Source organism: Lissotriton helveticus, chromosome 8, assembly GCF_964261635.1.
Source record: "Lissotriton helveticus chromosome 8, aLisHel1.1, whole genome shotgun sequence".
In the NCBI taxonomy this organism is placed as follows: Eukaryota; Metazoa; Chordata; class Amphibia; order Caudata; family Salamandridae; genus Lissotriton; species Lissotriton helveticus.
Window position 1 is genome coordinate 1421117151 of NC_136069.1, and position 21765 is coordinate 1421138915.

Genomic DNA, 21765 nt, shown 5'->3' on the forward strand with positions numbered 1-21765 from the left:
TATTGGGGTTGTATGGGCGGTCGCCCACTAGTTGGATCATCTGCATTGTGTCCCTGAGATAAGAAGTGGTGTTCTCAGCAATGGGTTTGAGGAACACATCTATGTACTTACATAGTAGTTCCAATAAGGACCCACAACCCTAGATAATGGGTTTCCCCGATGGGTCCTGCATCCGTTTGTGTATCTTGGGAAGAGTGTGTATGGTTGGTATCCTGGGGTGGTTATTGTTGAGGTACTCATATTCATGTTTATTCAGGAACTCCCTCTCTAGTCATTTGTGGGTGGTCTGTTTGAAAATCTTACTAACCTCTTTGGTAGGGTCTATTCTCAATTTCATGTAATTTCCCTCGATACGTAACTGGGAAAGAATCTCCTGTTTGTTGTCTTTGATGTTCTGTATGACTATGGCCTGCCCTTATCGGTGGGTTTGATGACTATGTCCCTGTTGCTCTAATGCTAGGCGTTCCGGTTTCGTAGAGTTTTAGTTCACATATTTGCGTTGAGAAAGGGTTGTGTTAATATCCCGCCTCACTACCTGTTCGTAGGAAAGGATTTTATGTGTCATCAAGTGTGTTGGGGGATTGCATTTAGATGGAGGTCTTAATCCACTCCCGGAGAAGGTAGGTTGGGCTGGTATCTTGTGGAAGTAATGTTTAAGCCATTGGTGAAGTTCCACCTGTAGGTTGAAATTATTGGGTCACCCCATTTTTTGTTTGACTTCATACCCAGCCCCATTTACTTCCTTGCTGAATATTATGCATTTTACCCCAGGTATAAATAAAAAACACATTCAGTGGTTTGATATAACACTTTGGTTCACATGTTGGAAAAACACCAGATATACACCTTCCAGCAACTTAGGGAAGAATGTGGGTGGCAAAAACAGGAATGCTACTGATACATACAGGAAGGAGCTAGGTCATGCAACACCAAATAAAGGAGGGAGGATCTATGTTGCTCGCAGTTTTTGAAAAACTGATTAAAACACTCTTCTCAGACATGAGTCATTTCTATAACATATTGGTGAGATTGCTTGTTACACCCTCTTAGGAGATCTACCCAGATTAGAACACCAAAACAAAACAAATTCCTTTTTACTACAGGTGGCAGAGTAGGTGATCCTTTCATTTTGGAGGTGCAGGTGAGAAATAGAGGCACCAGGGTTTAGTTAAGGGTACAAAAGGTTAAAAAGGGGGATAGAAAGGTTAGCTTATGAGATCTTGGACAAAGATAACAGTATAAGAAACTTTGGTCAGAGTATTTCAAAGTTTGACACAAGTGTTTCCACATACCTTACCACAAGAAACTACAAACACGGAGACTGGTAGCTAATGTGAGTAATGTGGGACAAGGCTCAAATTAATAGCCCTCTCAATAATCCTTGTGAATTTGACAGAAGGTAATAAATATTTACTCACCAGAGAAAGGAAAACGACTGTTCCATGGGGAGGAGTCTGAGGTGATTTAAGTTGATTGTTATCATTTGAAAAGAAATTTGGATTCTAAATGTTAATAAAAGGATTGTAACTAAAATACTGGTAGTAGTACACGTGCACATTAAGTTGCAAAGAAAGGAAAGAGAGATTCCAGGATAGGTAAAAGATGCACGAAGCAATCTGTATAAAGGACAAATAATTGGCAATGGATCAGTATCAGCATTGTTTACAATAAATGTTGACGTATCCCGAAAAAACTTGTGCACATCAGTGCTTGTGGGACAAACGGTGAGCGGCGCAAGTGACACGTGACACAGTGAGGAACGGCGCAGGGTAAACACAAATAACAATATATACAAGGTACTTTCAGGTTCATGATTGATATTGACAAGAATTGTTTTACAAGGGATAGACAATTTCGTGACCAGTTGATTTGCGCCAATAATTGTGCTGAAAGGTCAACAGTGTTTGGACCTTTAATGAGTTAAGGTCATCTTCAGGACCAGTAGCAGTGAGCTAATAAATGAGTCTGCTTGGAAGAACGTGGAGTGTAGTCCGGACCTCTTACCCCCGGTAAATGCTGAGGAACACTCATGTTCCAGCTGTCGGACCCCCACCACTTGACGCTAGGTAGGCTCTACCGCAAAGGCAATTGTTATCGCCTTACTGGATTGCTATAACCTACTACAGTCCACGTTCCTCCAAGCAGACTCATTTATCAGCTCACTGCTGCACCCCGGACCTTGGTCCATACTCCTTCCCAGGAATCATTCATTTGTTTCCCTGGATCAAAATTGAGCTCAGCACAGAAACGAACAGTAACCTGGTCCTTAAGATGACCTAAACTCATTAAAGGTCGTAACACCTATTGCTATTGGCATGTGTGGGCTATTACAATGCACTACACACAGGACTTTGGAAAAAAAACCAGATCAGAACAAGGTTCAGACTGTAGAACCATGCAGCATGATTGTAATTAAACGTTCAAAAGGCATGAACATGTAAAGTCAGTATTGAAAGCACGTCATTGGCTGAAGAGAGATTCACATTCAACATTATCTCCATTGTATACAACACATATGGGACAAATGGCCCATGGTGCATGCAGAATCCAGTCTCTACCTATATCCCAACCAGTAATCCCGACCGGTATTTGGCTTTTGACATGTAGGTGGCTCGGAATTTACAGAATCGGTTTATTTACCGATTCAGTAAATTTACCACTTCTGTATTTTTCCGAATCGGTAAATATACCGATTCTGTTAATCCATATGTAGGTGGCACAGTTTGCAGTGCTACAGGCCCTTAGGAATTCTTATTTTACCACCCAATCCTATTGGGTGGTAAAATACCGAATTCCATTGTACATGCACATCTGTGCATGTACACCTATGCCATGTGGCACACAGACATGCCCTTAGGGCATGTCTGTGTGCCACATGGCACACAAGCCTGCAATTGGGGTGCTACAGGGTGTCAAAGTGACACCCCGTTCACCCTGCCAGGATTCGGTATTTACCGATTCTGTAAATACCGAATCGGTATTTTCCATTAATTCCTATGGGCTTCAAGGCCCATAGGAATCAATGGGAAATACCGATTCGGTATTTACAGAATCGGTAAATACTGAATCTTACAGATTCGGTAATTGAAAAATAAAAATTACCTTCATCTGTCTACTTCCAATTTACCTACTCTTAAATACCGAATCGGTATTTAAGAGTAGGTAAATCGGAATTACCTACATCTGGCCCTAAAACTTTAGAATGCTGTAAAACAAGTTTTTAACGCAGGAATCACCTACAGTATAAATTCATCTGAATAACAATTGACTAAATTGCAGGCCTCATGCTGGTGATTCGGGATTATTGGATGGAATGCATGCCCTATAGACTACTGAACTCCTCGTCTTCCTCAATTGTGTACTTTATTCTGAAGTACACAGGCCCTGAGGTATCCATGAGCCGATATAAACCATCCAAATAGATGAATAGGCAAATGAATACATTTGGGTGTTTTCATTTTTTTTTTTTTTTTTCACTCCCTAATACCGAAATAGACAATAAAGTAGGTGCCTAAGAATCCTTAGCTCACATTTCGGTGTTGCAGAAGCTTGAGTAGAGAGATATTATCTTCCATTCATGTGCTGCTATCATTCAATCAACCTACGGTGCAGAACACATGGAGGTACTTTTCAGATCTTACAATCATTTCCTTTACTGGGCTCTGTGGAATATGTTATTTCAAGTGCAACATTCGAACTTATGGCACCTTTGATTGACAGATCTGCAATGAGTAGCTGGCTGGGTTTTACATTTATGCCTCAATGACGGGCCTAAATAGTTGGTGGGTTGGTTATCACAGCCAATCAATATTATACCTGGGGATTGTTATTTATCCGATGCAGTAAATAACACCAATAACTATTTTCCCCACGGCAATGGGGCATAACATGCAGATGTTTGCCGTTTACACCATCAAAGTCTGCATGTCCCTGTATTTACCAGACATTGTTTACCAAGCACATTTCGAAATATTTCACTGCTGAAATTTATGATGGAAAAAAATCAGACTGTCTATCAAATCTCATAATTCCAACACCTATGCAAACAGACATTTGCCTGAGTGTTGGAAATTAACGAGGTTATCTAGGCCTTACTGTACATAAACAGAAGTTCGTTTCTGTATCTAATAAGCTTGATATGGCTCTCTGGCATGCATTATTCAATGAAGGTGTTTCTTGTTTATGATGCGTGTTTAAAATTCTGCTTCATCATCCTGGTGGCTAAGCTGGGATTCACAAGGATTTTCTGGAAGAGAGAGGCAATTATTGAATAGATCAGCCTGGTGAAACAAGACATGGTTGGAGCTAAATAAGATGATGCTGAGTTGTATTCAGTAGGAATTTGAAGCTCAATGTCATGGTCCACTGTCTGAAAGGCTAGGCTAAGCTCCTAAGCTTCTAGCATGCATGAGTTGACATACTGGGCTACTCCAAGGACATCATCATAGATTTTGGGAAGGACGATTTCATTGATGGGTAATATAAAACATTGCTGAGCGAGAGATGTCATGTTGAATTCTAAGGGTGTCATCTGAGGTAATATTGGGAATTGGCGTGAGAGGGAAGGCATACATCTGAAGATATTTTTTCTGGTCTATTTTGTATGTGTTTTCTATGAGGGCTTTTCTACTCGATGAAGTGTGTATATCCTTCTGTGAAGAACAATGGTAAATGTTTTTCTGAAAAATGTATGATTAACTGATATAACATTACTCTTCTCATTCCTGTCGATGATAATTGACCTCATTGTAAGAATCATCATTAGATAGACATACTGAATTTCTGGAGGTTATTCTATATGCATGTAGAGTGAACATTCTTAAGACATACTGGAAAGCAGTCAAAGTACATGAATGTATGTGATTTAAAGCCACATGGATGTGTTTATCAAAACCATATATGTGTATATAACAATGATCAATTATTAGCAAGCTTTGTTTTGCACAACATTTTTCAATGTTCCCCAAACGCCATTTTGCTCCTGTCTTGTTTGTCTGCGTGAGTTGTTGGAAATCTGCACTATTGTTCCTAAACAGCAGTTCAGTTTGTGAAATCTGAATAACATGTTAACACATACCTATGTGTTCCCTTGTTTAGGAATGGAAAACTTATTGAAGAGAGTGAGAAATATGCACTGAGAGGAAGTAACACTGAATTAACAATCAAACACATCATAAGTAGTGATGGTGGTTCGTATGTCTGTAGAGCTACAAACGTTGCAGGTTTTCAAGAAAGGGAGATATTTCTCCAAGTGTTTGGTAAGTTCTATTCATATTAATATTTCTGTTTTGTTAATCATGCAACATATTTGTCTTTGCCATAATTCGTGAAAACTACTATCTGCACAGTTACATTTTCAAAATTCCAAGTATTTTGTACAGAATTGTACATTATAGAACAATGTCAGTGACATGGATTTGTTGCCCAGGTAGGTAGATATCTCATAGTAATTGTGAAAGAGTAGAAAATTAAACCTCTGGACACCTCCGTATTGGAAAGTTGATTATTAGTAGTGGTAGGTAGTGACTTGCCACTATTAATAAGGTTAGTCAAGGTCTCCATAAAATATTCCCTTGCTCAAACCTTGGCAGCTGGAAATGAGCAGTCGTAACTTAGGAGACAGGTGTGTAAATATTTAAAAAAAACACCAATACATTAAATGAGTAAGACGCAACACACAATAAAAATCCAAATCCAATTTATGAAAATATATTTTATTTTTATGAACAAATTAACGACAAAATGACAAAACTCCAATGTAGGGGACCAGAGATATGATTTTTTAATAGAATAAACACTTGCTGGTGCCTAAAAACATATAGCGCCACTTTGGGACATCTGGTCATGCTTGACCGGGACAAAGTCAAAGTTTGAGGCTGACAGCAATAGAGGCCTGGTTGATTCACTATGCGGGAGGCCTCATTCAAAATTTTACCTTCACAATTTTCTAGTGATTTTTCACCGGACATCTAGCAAGGTACGTCATCAGGCCGAATTTGGTGCAGATTTGCCGGCCTGACTTCCTGCTAGGCCTTGATTATATACTGGAAGTCTGGAACTCCGGTGCTTTTAGAAGGATGAACTTGAAATCCAGGTCAGTTCGTGGTTGAAGGTAGCTGGCTGACCTCTCGACGTTATGTCAGCCACCTTATGGAGCTTTTTCCAAAATTGGCTCCAAAGTTCTGTAACTTCTTCCTGAAGTTTCTCTTGAGGGTTAAAAGTCTCCAAGGGTCTGGGATCTCCAAGGGTCTGGGATCTCCTAGGTGGTCCTTGGGATGTCTGGACTACACTTCACACAATGCACCTGGCCACATCCTTAAATGTACAATGGATGCAATCCAGGATAGGGACTCTTTGTGGAAATTATGCTGGTGGGTTCTGTTAACCTGTAGCTTACAGGTAGTCCACTCCATAGACTTTCAGAGTCAGGAAAAATCTTTCTGGTGCTGATTCCCACTGTGTGCAGCAGGTGCAAACCTGGTGAGTGCTGTCCTCGTGGTGCAGGCCAAGGAGTCAGCAGGACAGTCCTTTGTCTTCTTGTCTCTTCAGGCAGCATATCTGAGAAACTATGCAGCTCTCCCATATTTATACATGGTTTTTCGGTGTCAAGCAAAGGGACACCCCATACCAATGGAATGCAGGGTACCACCCAGGTGTATGATCACTTCCTCCAAGGTGTACATATTCTTGTTCCAGAAAGCACCATTCTATCAAAATCCAACAATGAGAAAGTCTCTCTAGAGAAGCTGTATCAGGCTAACCCAACCTAATGGTGTGGCTAATTTTCCTAAACATTTCCTTTCCAACCCTCTCCCTAAATTAATTACAGAGGCTTCTGTGTGGATGAAAAAGCAGGATGTGGGAGTGGGCCTGTGCTGTCCTAAATTGTTATTCTATCTTTTACAACCAATTTGGCTACCCCTACCAATTTCCTGCCATCTGCACTGCAGCGTGTACTTCTCCACTCACAGGAAACCTATTGTGTCCACTGACCGAACACTTTACACCTCATCAGGCAGCACTGGCACAGCCTGGGAAAAAGCTGGCCAATCAGGAGCGAGCACCTTCAAAGCTGAACTTTGGATCATGGAAAAGAAAGTTTAATAACTAATTTCTTGTAAAAGAAATGACAAATTCAACAGAGGCAAGTTGTTGGATTTATCTCAACTATTAATTTATTTGAGATCATGAAGTATATTTTTTATATAGCTCCTTACAATTGGCATACTTCAATAATATATTACAATGTTAGCCTATGGAGCCAATCACTGCAATAGGGAAAAATTGAACTTGGCAGTTTTTCCCTCACCAGGGCTCATAACAAATATTTATAAAGTCCTTGCTTACAGTTCAAAGGTATCCTATCCCTGGGGCACCTACGGGAGATCTTAGGGATAACTTATATGTACAAATAAGGTAGATTAATACTTTGGAAGAACCTTTAAATTCAAAGTTGAGTGTCCATATAATTTGAACTTAATTTCACCCTGCAAGGCAAGGCTGTCTTTTAAAATGACAGCAGGCACCAGTGCTATACACTCCAGTGCAGTAAATCTGCAGGGCCTTTAAACCTCCCATCCAGTCCTCAGTGGTCGACTTGGACATCTTGATGTAATGAGTCTTTCTGCTTTTTGAGTCCTTGAAGCAATCAAACAGGAGGGAAACCACTTGAACCTTGAAGAGCAGTTCCTGCCCCTCAATGCCAGCAGAAGGCTGGGGAGGTGGTGGTGAGGTACCTGTCTCCTCCTTTGTGACTTAGCCATAGATCCCTACCTAGCTCTCCAATCTCCTTTCCTGTCTTATACACATCTGCTTTTTACCATACTTCTGCTTTGCTTTACTTTTAAAATGTCCACAAACCTTAAATCCAAAATGGCTAACTCTTTTATCCATCAGAGCGAGAACTGGCTTTCCCTAAACCACTCCCTTATTTAAATAAGGTTCTCTATCACTGCCATATGCTTGTGTTACAAATGTTAAATATAAAAACATTCACTGATGTGGCTGTTTCACTATCAATGTTTTTTCGATAGCAAGCCTTCCGGTTGCTTTATACATTTTTACGATCATTGGTGAATGAGAGAGGAATGAAAAACTACCTAACCAAATCACAATGTTCTACAACGTTACAATGTAACTTCATTACTGCAAGTTTAAGAAGAAGCCAGAAATCCAATAAGCATTTAACTGGGCACCCAGGGGCAGACAAGTTAATAGCTGGTATTCAAACTTCTTAAAAGAAAAAAAAATGAAAAAAACACACTTTTAACAACTTTGTTGCTAATGTGAATGCAACGATTTTTAGGCCATTGTGAACAGTGGGCAAAGCTTTGTGCAGTCGCTCAAAGTGAAGGGACATAAAGGGTAAAGTGGGTTACGCCATTACTCTATACTGCATGCTCTGTTGGGTGCTAGCAAAATGTGAAAGACAATTAAGAATGGCAGTGGCTGAAGTCTGCTGACCAGTGCTTAATTTGGTCCGGTGGTTTCAGGTGCTTGACAAAGGCACTTATTTGTCAACACCAGCACTTATGACAGCTGCAACAAATTGGCGATGTATGTGTAATTTAAAGATGAGAACAACAGTTGATTATTATTTCAATATGCATTTAAAACAATGAATAATTGCCGCCAAACCATTCTATTGCTTTGTGGGTCTTGATTACTCCGAATTGTCACACTTGTAGGAGTGTGATGGTTAATAGTATTGTTTGTTCTGTGATGGGCAGCGCTGGCAGGGGCAAGTGCAAACTGTGCTGACCTCCTGAGTAAGGCACTGGCACTTATTGTTTTACTAATTAGGCTATGTATGTCTGTCATGTGTGATTTTTAGTTTTTTAAATAATCTGGCAAGATATGAAAAGCTAAAATACCACACTTTAACATTAATTTCTGATCTATCAGTGTAACACAACTACAGCTAGAACTAATAACTTGTTAAATAATCCACTCTCTGAACAGTTGAAGTATATGCATCAAATTAATGTCCAGTCACAATATACTAAAAACATTAACATGATTTTGCTGCCATTTTTCATGCACAAAGATTTAACAAGGTCATGCATACTGTCTGCATATTTTTATTGTAACTGTTTCTGCGGAATCCATGCTGATGTGGAGCAATGTTCATATAATTGCGATTACACTCTTTCTTTGTGTCTTTGAACTTTAAATAGTAGGTTTCAAATCTGATTTGAAATGTCTTATAGAAAGATTTCCTCACCTTGTTATATTCACCAGATTTGTAGCCAGACATAAAAAGCAGGGAAGGCTTTAGTCTGAATTTGACACCTCAGTTTGTACGCCTGGGAAAGTTTCTTCAGTTTGAAGGAATTCATTACGCATTTTATTTGATTTAAAATATATATCAATATCATCGTCGCAGCAGTGGCGGCTCCTCCGTTAAGATGCAGGAGCTTCGTGCCACTGCTGAAAATGAAAAATAAACTGATAGTAACATACCGTTATTTTCATTTTATTTTTCCTATTGCAGTCAATGGCGGGCGGGGCTGGCGATAGCAGAGTAGGAGTATTGTCCATTCCTTAGGTACGCATGAATTGTTTGGCCGGTCCTCATGGGCCGACCAAACAGTTCATTTGCACTTTGCATGTTCCTACCAGGCTGAATTGCACAACCTGGTCAGGAACATGCACAGGCTCCCTGTTTCAGTCTAAGCACCAATCCACGGTGCTCAGACCAATCACAATGCTGGTTTGCAGCATTGTGATTGGGTCAGGGGAGCCTCTCTGTCTGGGTGCCTCCTGCTGCCATCTGCTACAGGAAGAGAAGGAGGACAGAGGACGGAGGAGAGGCGGTAGTCAGCCTTTAAAGGTAAGTGTGTTTTTTTGTTTAACCCCTTCCACGTAGGGCTAATTCCCCCGCGGTGCAGGGTGGGAGGGGCCATGCGCAGCGTCGCAGTACTCATGCTGAGTCCAGCTCGTCATGCTGCGGCGTGGAGCTGTGCTCATGACGAGCTGGATTCGTCATGGTTCCGCCCACTCTCACAGAACACCCGCACAGGCAGGGAATTAGCCGCGCGTGGGCCGGCCGCCGCAGTTATGACGAGCTCAGCTCGTCATGAGCACAGCTCCACTGTGCCTCATAACGAGCTGAGCTCGTCATAAGCATGCAAGGGGTTAATTTGTCTCCCCCCGCCCTTACCAATCCTGCCTGGTGGCAGCCGCGACGTAGTGGCATGGCAGGTCATCATGCCAGCTAGTTAAATTGTAGAAATTCTGATCAGTCAGTGCAGTTTGAGCAAACAATGTATAGCATTTTACTGTAAACTGTCAAATTTCCTGTGTGCATGGGTGTGCATTTTGACACTTTTAGTTTGCACATAGTAATTGGCATAAAGGCAACCTTTGCACAGTGGTGGCTCCTCTGCAATTCCGGAGGAGCATCGCCCTACCAGCTCATAGCCACCAGCTGAAAAATAAAATGATATTTTATTATTGTTTTATTTTTCATCTGCTGGCTGAGCCAAAGTGTTTAGAATGTGGCAGTGCTAGAGTCAAAGGAAGGAGAGGTTCCTGCACTTCTAAGTGTGAATGTCTGCTTGGCCGGCCATTTTAGGCCGTCCAAACAGATATGCTTACATAGGTTTTTATAACCTGGCTGTTTTCTACAGCTGGGTGGAGAAATGCCACAGACTTCCTGTATCTGAGTGGAGCATCAAATCAGCCCACTCAGGCCAAGCCATAATGCATTGAAAGCCTCTGGGCATGGAGCACTTTTTCTTCCTGATCTGAGGGTTGAGGCAGTTTTCTAACTGAACCCCATTATGCTGTTCACATTGTGGATTTATTTCACCCTGAGAATGCAGCCAAGACTTTGATCATATCGCTTTCCTCCCACCAACATGTGTGCTGGGAGCAGGATTGTGAATGGCAGGCTAGACTACAGGTAAGGTGTGCTTTTTTCTTCCACAAAATTCTTTATTCCTTCTCTAGAGAATCATAGATACTTGTTACCCCTTTCCTTTGGGCTTTGAGCTCCACAGCTGCCACTCTCATATCTTCTCTGACACCTTAATCCATTCCTGGGATGTTATCCAACATGGAGGGATTTGTCTTTTTTAAGCTTTTAGTTTCAGTTTCAGAATCAAATGTGCTTGTCCAAACAATCAAGAGCTAAAATAGAAATTATCTAAATATGTGTTAGAGGACCTATGGTCACTCAGGGGCAATTAAATATTCGAAATTTTATTTGTATAACATTCGTGGCAGTTGTGAGCACATTCAGTTAAAATAACTGAAAAGAAGCACAAAGCACAGCAAAAATGCAACGATTTCCTGATTGTCCTAGAGAAGCGTCCTGAAACATTGAAATTTAGAGCCACCAGAATTGCAGCAAGTGTGTTGTGTCCCTGAGGCTTCAGATAACAGGAGGCAAGCCCTTGGAGTCACTTGTCCTTAGCAGGGCAGAGATCAGCAGTCAGCAGGGCAGCTCAGCAAAGCAGAGAAGCAGCTCCTGAGAACAGTCAGTCACGGTAAAGTGGCAATCCTTACAGCACAGCAGTCTTTACTCCTGCAGAGCTCTCCCCAGGTCCAATAGTGTACTTATTTGGTATAGTGAGAGCCCCCGTACTTATACCCAAATGTGCCTTTGAAGTGGGCAGGTGATTTCAAAATAACTCCTTGAAGTACATGGGTCCCCTTTCACCCCAGCCCTATCTGCCAGCATATCAGTGGGGGAGTAATCAGTCATGTGTGTATGGTCAGGACACAGCCTATTCAGATGTAAGTGTGAGCTCCCTGTCCCACTTCCCGCAGAGGAAGGATATAAGAATGCAGATAACTGCAGATGAGTCATCTGTCACACCCACCCTTCATGTGTTTGTGGCTGTATAGAGGGAGTGCACAAAGTGTAGCTGTCACCCAGCGCAGATGTGTATTGGAGACAGGCTGCAGGCACACAGATCAAAGTTAAGAGCAGGCAAATGTCCACTTTCTAAAAGTGGCATTTCTAAGATAGTAATTACCCTTCCAAAGGTATGGAACATCATGCTGCTGCTCTTTTCTAATCAGGAATTACAGCTTGAAAGTGTTTTAAGACATTCCCACTGCTAGCCTCTGAGTGGCGTATGTGCCACAGTAGTGAAAAATGAATTTAGCTGTGTGTCACTACCTATACTTGAAAGACCTTCCTTTTAACTTACACAGCACCTTGCACTAAGGGCTACCTAGGGCCTACCTTAGAGCTGACCAATGTATGATGAAATGGGAGTTTCAGTCTTTGCAAGTGGTTTTAAATGTCATGTCAAAGTATCTGTAAACGGCACACGTTGGACCTGCAATGGCAGGCCTGAGACAGGTTTGAAAGGCTACTTATGTGGGTGACACACTCAGTGCTGCAGGCCCAACGTAGCATTTAAATTACAGGCCCTCGGTATATAGTACACCACTTGACATGGGACTAATAAGTAAACTGAATATGCCAATCAGATACTCACCAATGTAAACATGTTTAGGGCAGAAGCACATGCACTTTATTCCTAGTTAGCAGTGACTCAGAGTCTTAAGGTCAACAAAAAGATGCAGCAAAAAACTGGAGGTAAGCAGGCAAAAAGGTGGGGAAGACGACCCTAAGGATGACAGGTTTAACAACCTACAGCCCATTTAATCCTCCTAGACATTGCACAATATCCCTGGACCTCCGTTTGCTTATTACATGCTTGCCTGATTGTGCTGCTGCATCACAGTTTTGTCAGATTAGAGTCTGTAACCTGCAGGCGTCTCTCTCTCTCTCTCTCTCTCTCTCTCTCTCTCTCTCTTTCTCTCTCTCTCTCTCTCTTTGCAGTAAAATCCTAAGTTTAGTGGCTTAATATACTACCTGCATAAATCTATACATAGCCTGCAGGTCAGATTAAAACTCTAGTGATGCAGCTCATTGAGTAAATGCACCTCATCTGCACCTTAGATCTAGATATAGGCTTAGATCTTATCAATCTATGGTTAGGAGAAAAAAAGGAAAGATGTGTATCCGTAGAGTGTGCAGATCAACCAATTTTTTGTCGGCAGTTAATTGTAGGTGAAAGGACAGCAATATAGTTACAAACACATTAGTTTAAGTTAGGCAAAAGTGTTTAAAGGAGATAGAAGATGATGGCCAATCCTAATGTTAAAAAAGAGTATTTTTTGTGTGACTTCCAAACAGGTCTCTGCCTTAGGAAAGTCGTTATCTGCATATATGAAATAAAGAAAGGGAAGAGAGGGTTAGTAAATACCCACAGCACTCCTAGATTACAAGAGAAAAATGGCAGCCGCGGCCCGTGGAGGGAGTTCGGTGGGGCAGGGAGGTGGTGCGAGGGAGGGGCAAGGTGGACAGTGGTAAACACCGGAATATGGACAATTGCAGGTAAGGAAACAATTTAAAAAATAAAACGAATTTTGTAGTGCGCGCTGCATCGCATTTTATTTTTTAATTTGTTTACTCACCTGCAATTGTCCATATTCCGGTGTTTACCACTGTCCACCTTGCCCCTCCCCCTCATCGCCTCCCTGTCCCACCGAACTTCCTCCACGGACCGCGGCTGAACAATTGATAATTTATTATTGTGGGTCTATCTGTTTTGGGCAGTGAATCTCTATTACAGATGCTTCCCACTTTTATAGTCTCATTACACTATTGAAAATAAATAAAATACAGTTATTTGACCTAATGTTTCCTGCTTACGTAATAGCTACATTTTGTAGAACCATATTACACACACACACGTGTATATATATATATATATATATATATATATATATATATATATATATATATATATATATCTCACAGGAATACTGCTTGCGCGATCCTCAGCCAAACAGCGCTGATGCCGTCGATGGTAGCAGTCACCATACTTTTCGTTTTTCACTATTCCCGTTCGCCTCCGTGAATCGGCTCCCAGAAAAAGACGGCACACCAGGTAGGTCCAGCACAAAAAGTTTATTGTGCACTAAACAACACAAAGACCTTTTGTCTTTGTGTTGTTTAGTGCACAATATATATATATCTATCTAAATATATATATATATATATTTGTAAAAGACTAACTACACGTATTGCTCTCTATGGTAGTTATTTTATGTAGCGTATCACGCCCAGGACGAGACGCCTAAGCGCATTTGCAGGCCTGTAACACACTACTCTGTGAGAGTACTATGGGTGAATGAGTTTGTGTCATTAAAGTTGCCTGTATGTGTAATGTTTGGATGTCGTGTGGGGACCAGAGTTGCAGCTTATGTGTTTTGTTTCTGTGCCTTTTGTATGAATTTCATTTGAAAAGGAGTGAGAGTTAGGGAGCTTAAATGTGATATGGTATGGATACATTGAGTGTGCGAGTGTAGTGTGACATGTGGAAAGTGTTTTGGTATTGTGCATTTATGGCACCAAGTTCTCAAACTGTGTGCAGCTGTATCTCAGGACGCCTGTAAGTTTAAAATTGCGGGTAAACCACCAGTCTTGCATGCATCTAGTTTTTCATTCTTCTATACCATGCAGTTTAAAACACAATGAATATGGCTATATGAAGGGCCCAGGGAAAAGAAAGCTACTTGTAAAGTGCAATCTTGAATCAACTATCGATTATGCTCTGCATTTCCCAAAGGAGTGGCGTAGCAGGCAGTAGCGCCCCATCCCCTGACAAAGTTGCAGGGCGGGCTGGAGGAAGGAGGTGGGAGGAGAGGTTTGAGGAAAAAAGAAAAAAAGAAAATGGAGGAAATAACTTACCTGAATGCTGCTGCCAACCAAGTTGTGTGTAATATGCCGTAGGTTCCACCTGTAATTGAAGTATAGGTCTGGGAGAAGGTAGAAAAACACAAAAAACTGAAACAAACGCTCAAAGAGCACTCCCACTCGACCTGTTTTCTTCACTTTTGGATAGACAAGCTCCTTGGGCAGTCCCATATCAATACATCAAATACAATGCTACTTGATACATGAGATTACTGTTATTTATTTATAAAATTCATTCTTTTTCAAATTTTTTCAAAGAATAAAATATCATTTTCAGAATATACATACATTTTTTGGGGGAGCTTTTTATACAAAGGAAAAAAAGGTTGTACTTATTTAACCGTGGTTCAATAATTCGAAATGCAATACATAATACAACTTAGTTATATGAAAAAAAAACTATAACTACGATCAGTCTCACACCACAACTGATTCACTAAACATCACAACCTTTCTTACCACACTTGCGCATTCATACTTCACACTCGTTTTTCCCTCAGTTTGATAGGCATACACTATTCAAAACATGGAAAGTGCATTTCATTTAATGTCCATGGTTACGTTGCCTCCTGGGGATCCAATAGGTCAGGTCGACATACGTTTCGGTGGGTAATATTTATTTGCTCCCACCTTCTTCAGGACCTTATATTCAGGGTGAGATTTATACCGATGAATAGAAGGGGTGTCATAAATGAATGGTCTGTTTTCACAGTCTCGAACACAGATTTGTTTTGGAGTGGCCCTTTGCAAGCATAGGGCTTTCCTGTTCTAACAGAAGCTGTCTGGTTAAATGGGACCGTCACTCGTATCTGAATCAAATGGGCAGGCAATCCTGCTCCTAATGGGATAGTAGTTCCACAGATTTGATTCGATTTCATCGTACTGCTATTTTAGCCAGGGCAGTATTGTAAATGGTCTCTCACTGTCTATAGTTGTACATAAAACTGATCCGTGTCCTCCCAGCGGGTGCTTTAACTTCTGCGGCGTGTTCCGTCAGTTCCATCTTACTCAATAGCGGGTATCCAAATTGTGCTCTTCCTTCTTCTTCTGCTGATCATAGGCTCCCAGACTGTGCCAATTCTGATGCTGCATGAAAGCAGTGTCAGGGTTGGCCTGAGCGCCATCAACTTGTGCTCCCAGCCAGACTGGGAGCCTGTGCCTGATCTCCCCATCCCCAGCAATGCAGCTGGGGCTCTGTAGAGGTTCTGTGCGCATGACGGTTTGGCCGGCTTGTAATGGCCGGTCAAACCGTCATGAACTATGCACTGTAACAGTGCACTACCACTCCCGCACCAGCAGTGTCATCTCCCGGACACACCTCAAAAACTCGTCAGAGTCCTGGGGATGAAAAAAAAAGCGATAAGAAAACGGGGTTATAACCTGTTTTATTATCGTTTGATTTGTGGGTGGTGGCAAGGGGGGCAAGGCTCCTCCACCCACCGCCCCAATTGTAGCAGGATCACATAAAATTGGGCATTATAAAACTAGAAGCGGTAAATGGTTTAATATTTTTGACCCATTTTTACTTATTTTTTAGGGACTTTTTACCTTGTCTTCAATGCCTCTAATATAAAATCACAAATACGAATATGGTCTAATTTCGAATGAGATCTGCACTCAATAAATTAGCAGAGGTTCAGAATTCTACTCTCATGGTGAAGGATTGCCTGCCTGCTCAGAAACTATGCCTTCATTGCTTCCGCCTGTGGGGCTCATGCATTGACTGCAGATCAGAATTCCAATAGGTTGCCAATACTCTTACACTATTCTGCATTCTTTTTTTTGTTCCACTGAAGCAAACTTTTATAGCAGGATTTTGTTTCATCAAAGCAAAGAAAACAATGACTCTGATGCACAGGGAGTTTTCTCCCCGCTTTTCAGGCCATTGTATGTTTTCCATGCCCGTACCACTATGGCATGCTATATTTCCGTCAATACTAAGTCAATGATAGTGTAGAACTAATTCCAATTTCATTGTTACATACTAGTGCAAAAACAATTCATCCGCATAGAATAGACTGTATGAAACCTGTGATATGGGCTAGACTGGCCGTAGCGGGCATTGGGTGTTTCTAAGGGAGGCTGGTTTTGTTGCAGCGAGGGATGGTATTGTTATGGGGGCCGGCTTTGCAGTGCTGCAGCAATATTGGCCACCAAAAGCAAAGCAGCAGTGCTTCACAACTACACGACCCCCCCCAATTCCCGGTGGCTGGTCCAACAAAATTGTCAGGACTGCTTTGAGTGCCTAGTCTGACCCTGCCCACGTTTTCTCAGCTTGCAGACGGTGTTTTAGTCATTGTCAGCCTTGAATTTAATAGGTTAATTAATACCCAGTGTTTCAAGTTTATTACAAAAACAGCTATCAATGTGATATCCTCAAAACTTCTCTTAGATATATGACAAGCCCTACAAATGAAGATGTGCTATAAAAATAGCAATCGCAAATGTTTAACAAAAATGCTACTTCTAAGGCTTATGTCAAAACATTAAATAGAAAGAGAGCAATCCATCAACTTGCGGAATATTGACAAGATAAGATTACATAGGGAAGTGTACATTTAGGGTCACAATACATGTGGCCAATTAATCAGGCCAGATTTTCTCCACCCTCACAGTTACTGTAATTACCAGCCCACTCAGAATTACGAGACCATGTTTAATTAGGAGCTTAACATTCTATCTTCACATCTACTAACTTTGGCTATATTGTGCACTTTTTTATCTTATGGTCAACATTGTTGCAGGTAGCGAGTTTAATGTCAGAGTTTGTCCCTATTTAAATTATGGCATGGCCCATTGCAAATGAGGGAATGCTTTTGCCTTTGCTCCTATGCCATATTACAGACATGACTGGAGTGCTAAAGAAGCCATTTATATTGGCACTGATTGTGTTCCAAATATAAGGAGTGACACACTAGTATTCCCTTCCAGTAAAAGACATACCCAACAATTATAGACCATAGCCCTCTATTTCACTGGTGTGCTTTCCCCAAAGCAGTTGCCAACTCACTTGTGCAGTGGAGAGCTTTTCTTCATGATTAGTCAGCACCACAGCCTGGATCATAGCCAGCAAACTAAAAATTAAAGGATGGTGTAGCATCATTTTTCTTTCATTTGCTGGCTCTGAGCCAGCGCTGTAGGGTGGGGGTGGGGCTGAGGCATGAAAGGGGGTAGGAGGAGTGTTATGTGCACTCTTAAAGTGTGCATATGCATTTGGCCGTACGTCTCAGGCCGGCCAAAACACATATGCACGCATAGATACCTCAAGCCCAGCTGCATTAAATAGCTGGACTAGAGAAACCCCACAGACTCCCTGGTCTAAGCGAAGCATCTTTCCAGTCCTCTCTGGTAAATCCCAGTGCTTCTCTGCACGGGCTGCTGGGACCAGCAAGAGAGACAACAAAGAAACAACAAAGAAACAAAGAAAGGGACCAGCAAGAGGGCAGGGGGCATAATGCGAGAGTCGGCCAGTGGCTTCAGGTACATTTTTTTCAAAACTATATATTATTAATAATACCCTTCACGTGATCCCCTCCTCGTGCTCCTCCTTACGCCACTGTGAATATGTGCCCTGTTACTGTTTGCACCAGGCACACACAATTGTGGTTAGTAGTCGTGAGTGCAGGCACAAACAGTTAGAAAAAAATAAGGAAGAGAGACATGCCATTGGTGCGAGTTTGTTTGGCTACCTAGTGCCGAAATGGCCGAATGTGCTGTCCCTAACAGTTTGTCAGGCCCAGTCAGAATGCCTTTCCTGGAAAAATCATAAAAAATATTTTTTCTCTTTTGAATGTAAGGGGCGTTAAAACTGCAGGGGAGGCTGGTGGACACCTGTACCCAGCTCTGGGACAGCTCATATGAGGTAGCTATGTGCTCTAGAAGTCACATTATTATTATGTTTTAAATATTTGTATTTGCTTCTGTAAAGTGCATAAACATAACAGGCATGTCACATATAACCATCTCCCATACCCCGTCACCCCTCCACCCTCCTCGCTCCTCCTGCCAAATCCACACTCCCAATATCATCACAACAGGGCTATATACAAGTGCCCCATAGCTCTGTAAAGTGCAAAGATAGTTCCGAAGCCACCCCTCATGCAACCTGGTTAACCGGGTACCTCTTCCTCTCTAATTCACAGTCCCCCGTCTAGACCTTGATATTGTCTCCATTTCCCCCATACTCTATTAAATTTCTTAGGGCAACCCCTCGCTTTCTAAGTGACCCTCTCTGCTGCCATATACATATCCATGCCCCTCTCCAATCGTCTATCTGAGGAGGCATGGGAGCACCCCACGTCTGGGCCACGTCCCTCTCAGCCACCACCAGAGCTAGTGTTATGAATATCAGGAGTGGGCGATTCAAGTCTACATCATTTGTTATGCCCAGCTGCACCAGTTTGGGGTCCACCGGGAGACCCACCTCCAGCATCTCACCTAATTCCCTCAGAATCTTAGCCCAGTATGTCTGGATTATAGAGCACATCCAGATAATATGGTAAAAGTCCCCCTGCACCTGACCACATCTCAGGCAGTTAGTGTCGCTAGCATGCCCCATACGGTGCAGCCGTAGTCTGTTGTAATATACCCTATGCAGGATTTTATATTGGATGAGCAGGAGATGGGACTTAATTGCGACTTTCTCTCATGCTGGTTACCAGCTTGAAAGTAGGGCTGGATTTGTTTGGGGGAATTGCCTGGAGGCTGGAGCCCACGGAGCCAACAGAATAGGGACCGGAGTGAGCAGGGCATCTGACATGCAGCAAGCAAGGTAATTGTCTTTATTTTTGTTATGATTTACCAATTGCCTTGGCTGCATGCATGCTCCACCCACCACTCAGTTGCCCACCTCACTGATCCATATACTTGCTAGCCGCCCATGCCAAAAAAAATATTAAAAACTAATAATTAGCTCACTTGGGAGCACAGCCATATAAAAAGACGTTCAGGCAAAACTTAAGCGAAATTAGAAACTATATATGCCAAACATATTTCCTTACTGATAGCTGATGTTTACATGAGGGCCATAGTTTTTAATTGGATCATTCTTAAAATACTGATAGCCGTTGAAACACAGCAGTAGTGTCTTCTCCTGCCTTGACCTCTTGTACTGGTGCCCTTCTTATTCTCAGTTTTGATCAGTACAGCTCTGCATGCATGGCATCATGATCTGTTGAAGAAGTAACAAAAGCAGTCCCAATTGCACCAGCTCCCCTCAGTTAATGCCCAATACATTTCAGTTGTGGTATGTTCTGTTGTGTTATGCAATGTCAATTTATGCTGTGTTTTGTTATGGTATGAATATAAATAATGCTACCATACCTGTAGGCCAAGGCGCATTCCAGGTCCTTTGAGATGGAGTTGTGCTGTCTGATGTCCATCAAACTGGCATGAGCACAAACAGTATAACCATTAGTTTGGGCCATTGCTCTGTATCGTCAACTGGGAAGATTTTTCTATTGTGTATGTTAATACCGAAACATACGCTAACCAACTCTAATTGTACTGTGAGATACAAATGAATTGTATTTGTACAATTTACATACAGTACAGGGATGCATAGTTAGATTGAGGTAAGTTGGACAAAGAAACTCAAATCAGAATGCTGAGTATGGAAAACACATGTCAACGAACAAATTGCGGATTATGCTTATTTCAGACAAGGGTCAGACAGCCTGAACAGGAAATGAAGATGTCTTATATAGCCTTGCTGTGTAGATGGAATACAAAATTTCCTTATGTATCTCATGCTATCCAGTTCAGGTTTTGTGAAGAGTATTGTAAGTGGGCCTTAAATACGGGATGAATTCATAGTTTTCAAAGTGGAGAGAGGGAACGTTTAATAAACAAACACAATGAAAACAGGAAATATGAAAAAACTAAATTCTGTGTGGGGTGACATTATGTATCAATGCACCAACAGGAGAGAATGACTGGCATAATTTAAATATGCCTGCCGCTGGTAGAGCTCCTTTTCATTTTGGAGAAAAATGGAAATGGAGAACACAAGTCTAAGACAAAGGGGGGCATTCATGTGGTGATTCTCAAAATGAGGAATTCCCACAAGAGTGAAGGGAAGGGAGGTGGAAGAGATAAGAATGTTGAGACTGAACTAGAGGAGTTAAGGTATAGGAAGATATAAAGGAAGGGTATGGTTAGGAATAGAGGTACATGGGTATATGTAGGAAAAGGTTATTCCACGTATACCCAAGCACCTCTACTGGAATGGGGAGGACTACTTGGCCATATGGAGGGGTAGATATAATTGTGTATAGTTTGCGGTGATATGGTATAGGTAGCATATAAATAGGGGCTGAAATGTCTGGGTAGAGGAATAGGATAATTTACTTGGGTATATAGAGAATTACATCAGAGAAAATATAGTTAGAGGGTGAGGTGACAGATGTTTTAAAGCTACTAAGATTTATGTAGATATGGAAGTACTAGGCTTCAAGCATGAGCACAGTGTGTGTGGTATAGGCATGGTATTTGACTATGGTATAGGACGACAGAGGTACTAGGGTAAATAATACAGGTAATGGTTCTAGGGTATATGAAGTAAATAGTGTGAGAGATCGAGTTACTGGTTGAGGGGGGGTGACAACCTTCTTAAGCTACAACCACAATTCTTCTTAAGGTGAAATCACAAGCAAACCCTAACCTGTGCTCAGCCCTCGGGAAGCTTGGTGCAGAGCAGCCAGGCTTAACTCAGAGGCAATGTGTTAGGAAGTTGTGCCGCACTTCAAAATATGACACAGTGAAAACACACCCAAAAAAGAGCTCACAACAGAGCTGGATACATTTGTAACATATAAAATAGGACCACAACAACAAAAGTCCAATAAGTAGGACCAGAGATATTTGATTTTAAATGTTCTAGTAAAAATAGGGCAAAAAGGAGTAAACTGGACACTGTAGATATCTGATTGTGCCGGACCAGGACTAAGTCTCAGGTCCAGGCTGATCAAGCTGGAGGACGGGCCTGCTACAGGGACCCAGTTAGACGATTTCGAGTATCCACGTAAATGATGCATTGTGCA

At 41.7% G+C, this 21765-nt stretch overlaps 1 protein-coding gene across 1 annotated transcript in view; it reads left to right on the plus strand.

Moving 5' to 3' along the window:
* Nucleotides 1–21765, plus strand: part of NCAM2 (neural cell adhesion molecule 2) — an 808853-nt gene that overhangs the window by 221172 nt on the left and 565916 nt on the right. The window contains exon 5 of the mRNA XM_078658362.1: nt 5098–5258. Within this exon, the coding sequence (XP_078514488.1) occupies nt 5098–5258 (161 nt within the window). The remainder of the gene's footprint in view (nt 1–5097; nt 5259–21765) is intronic.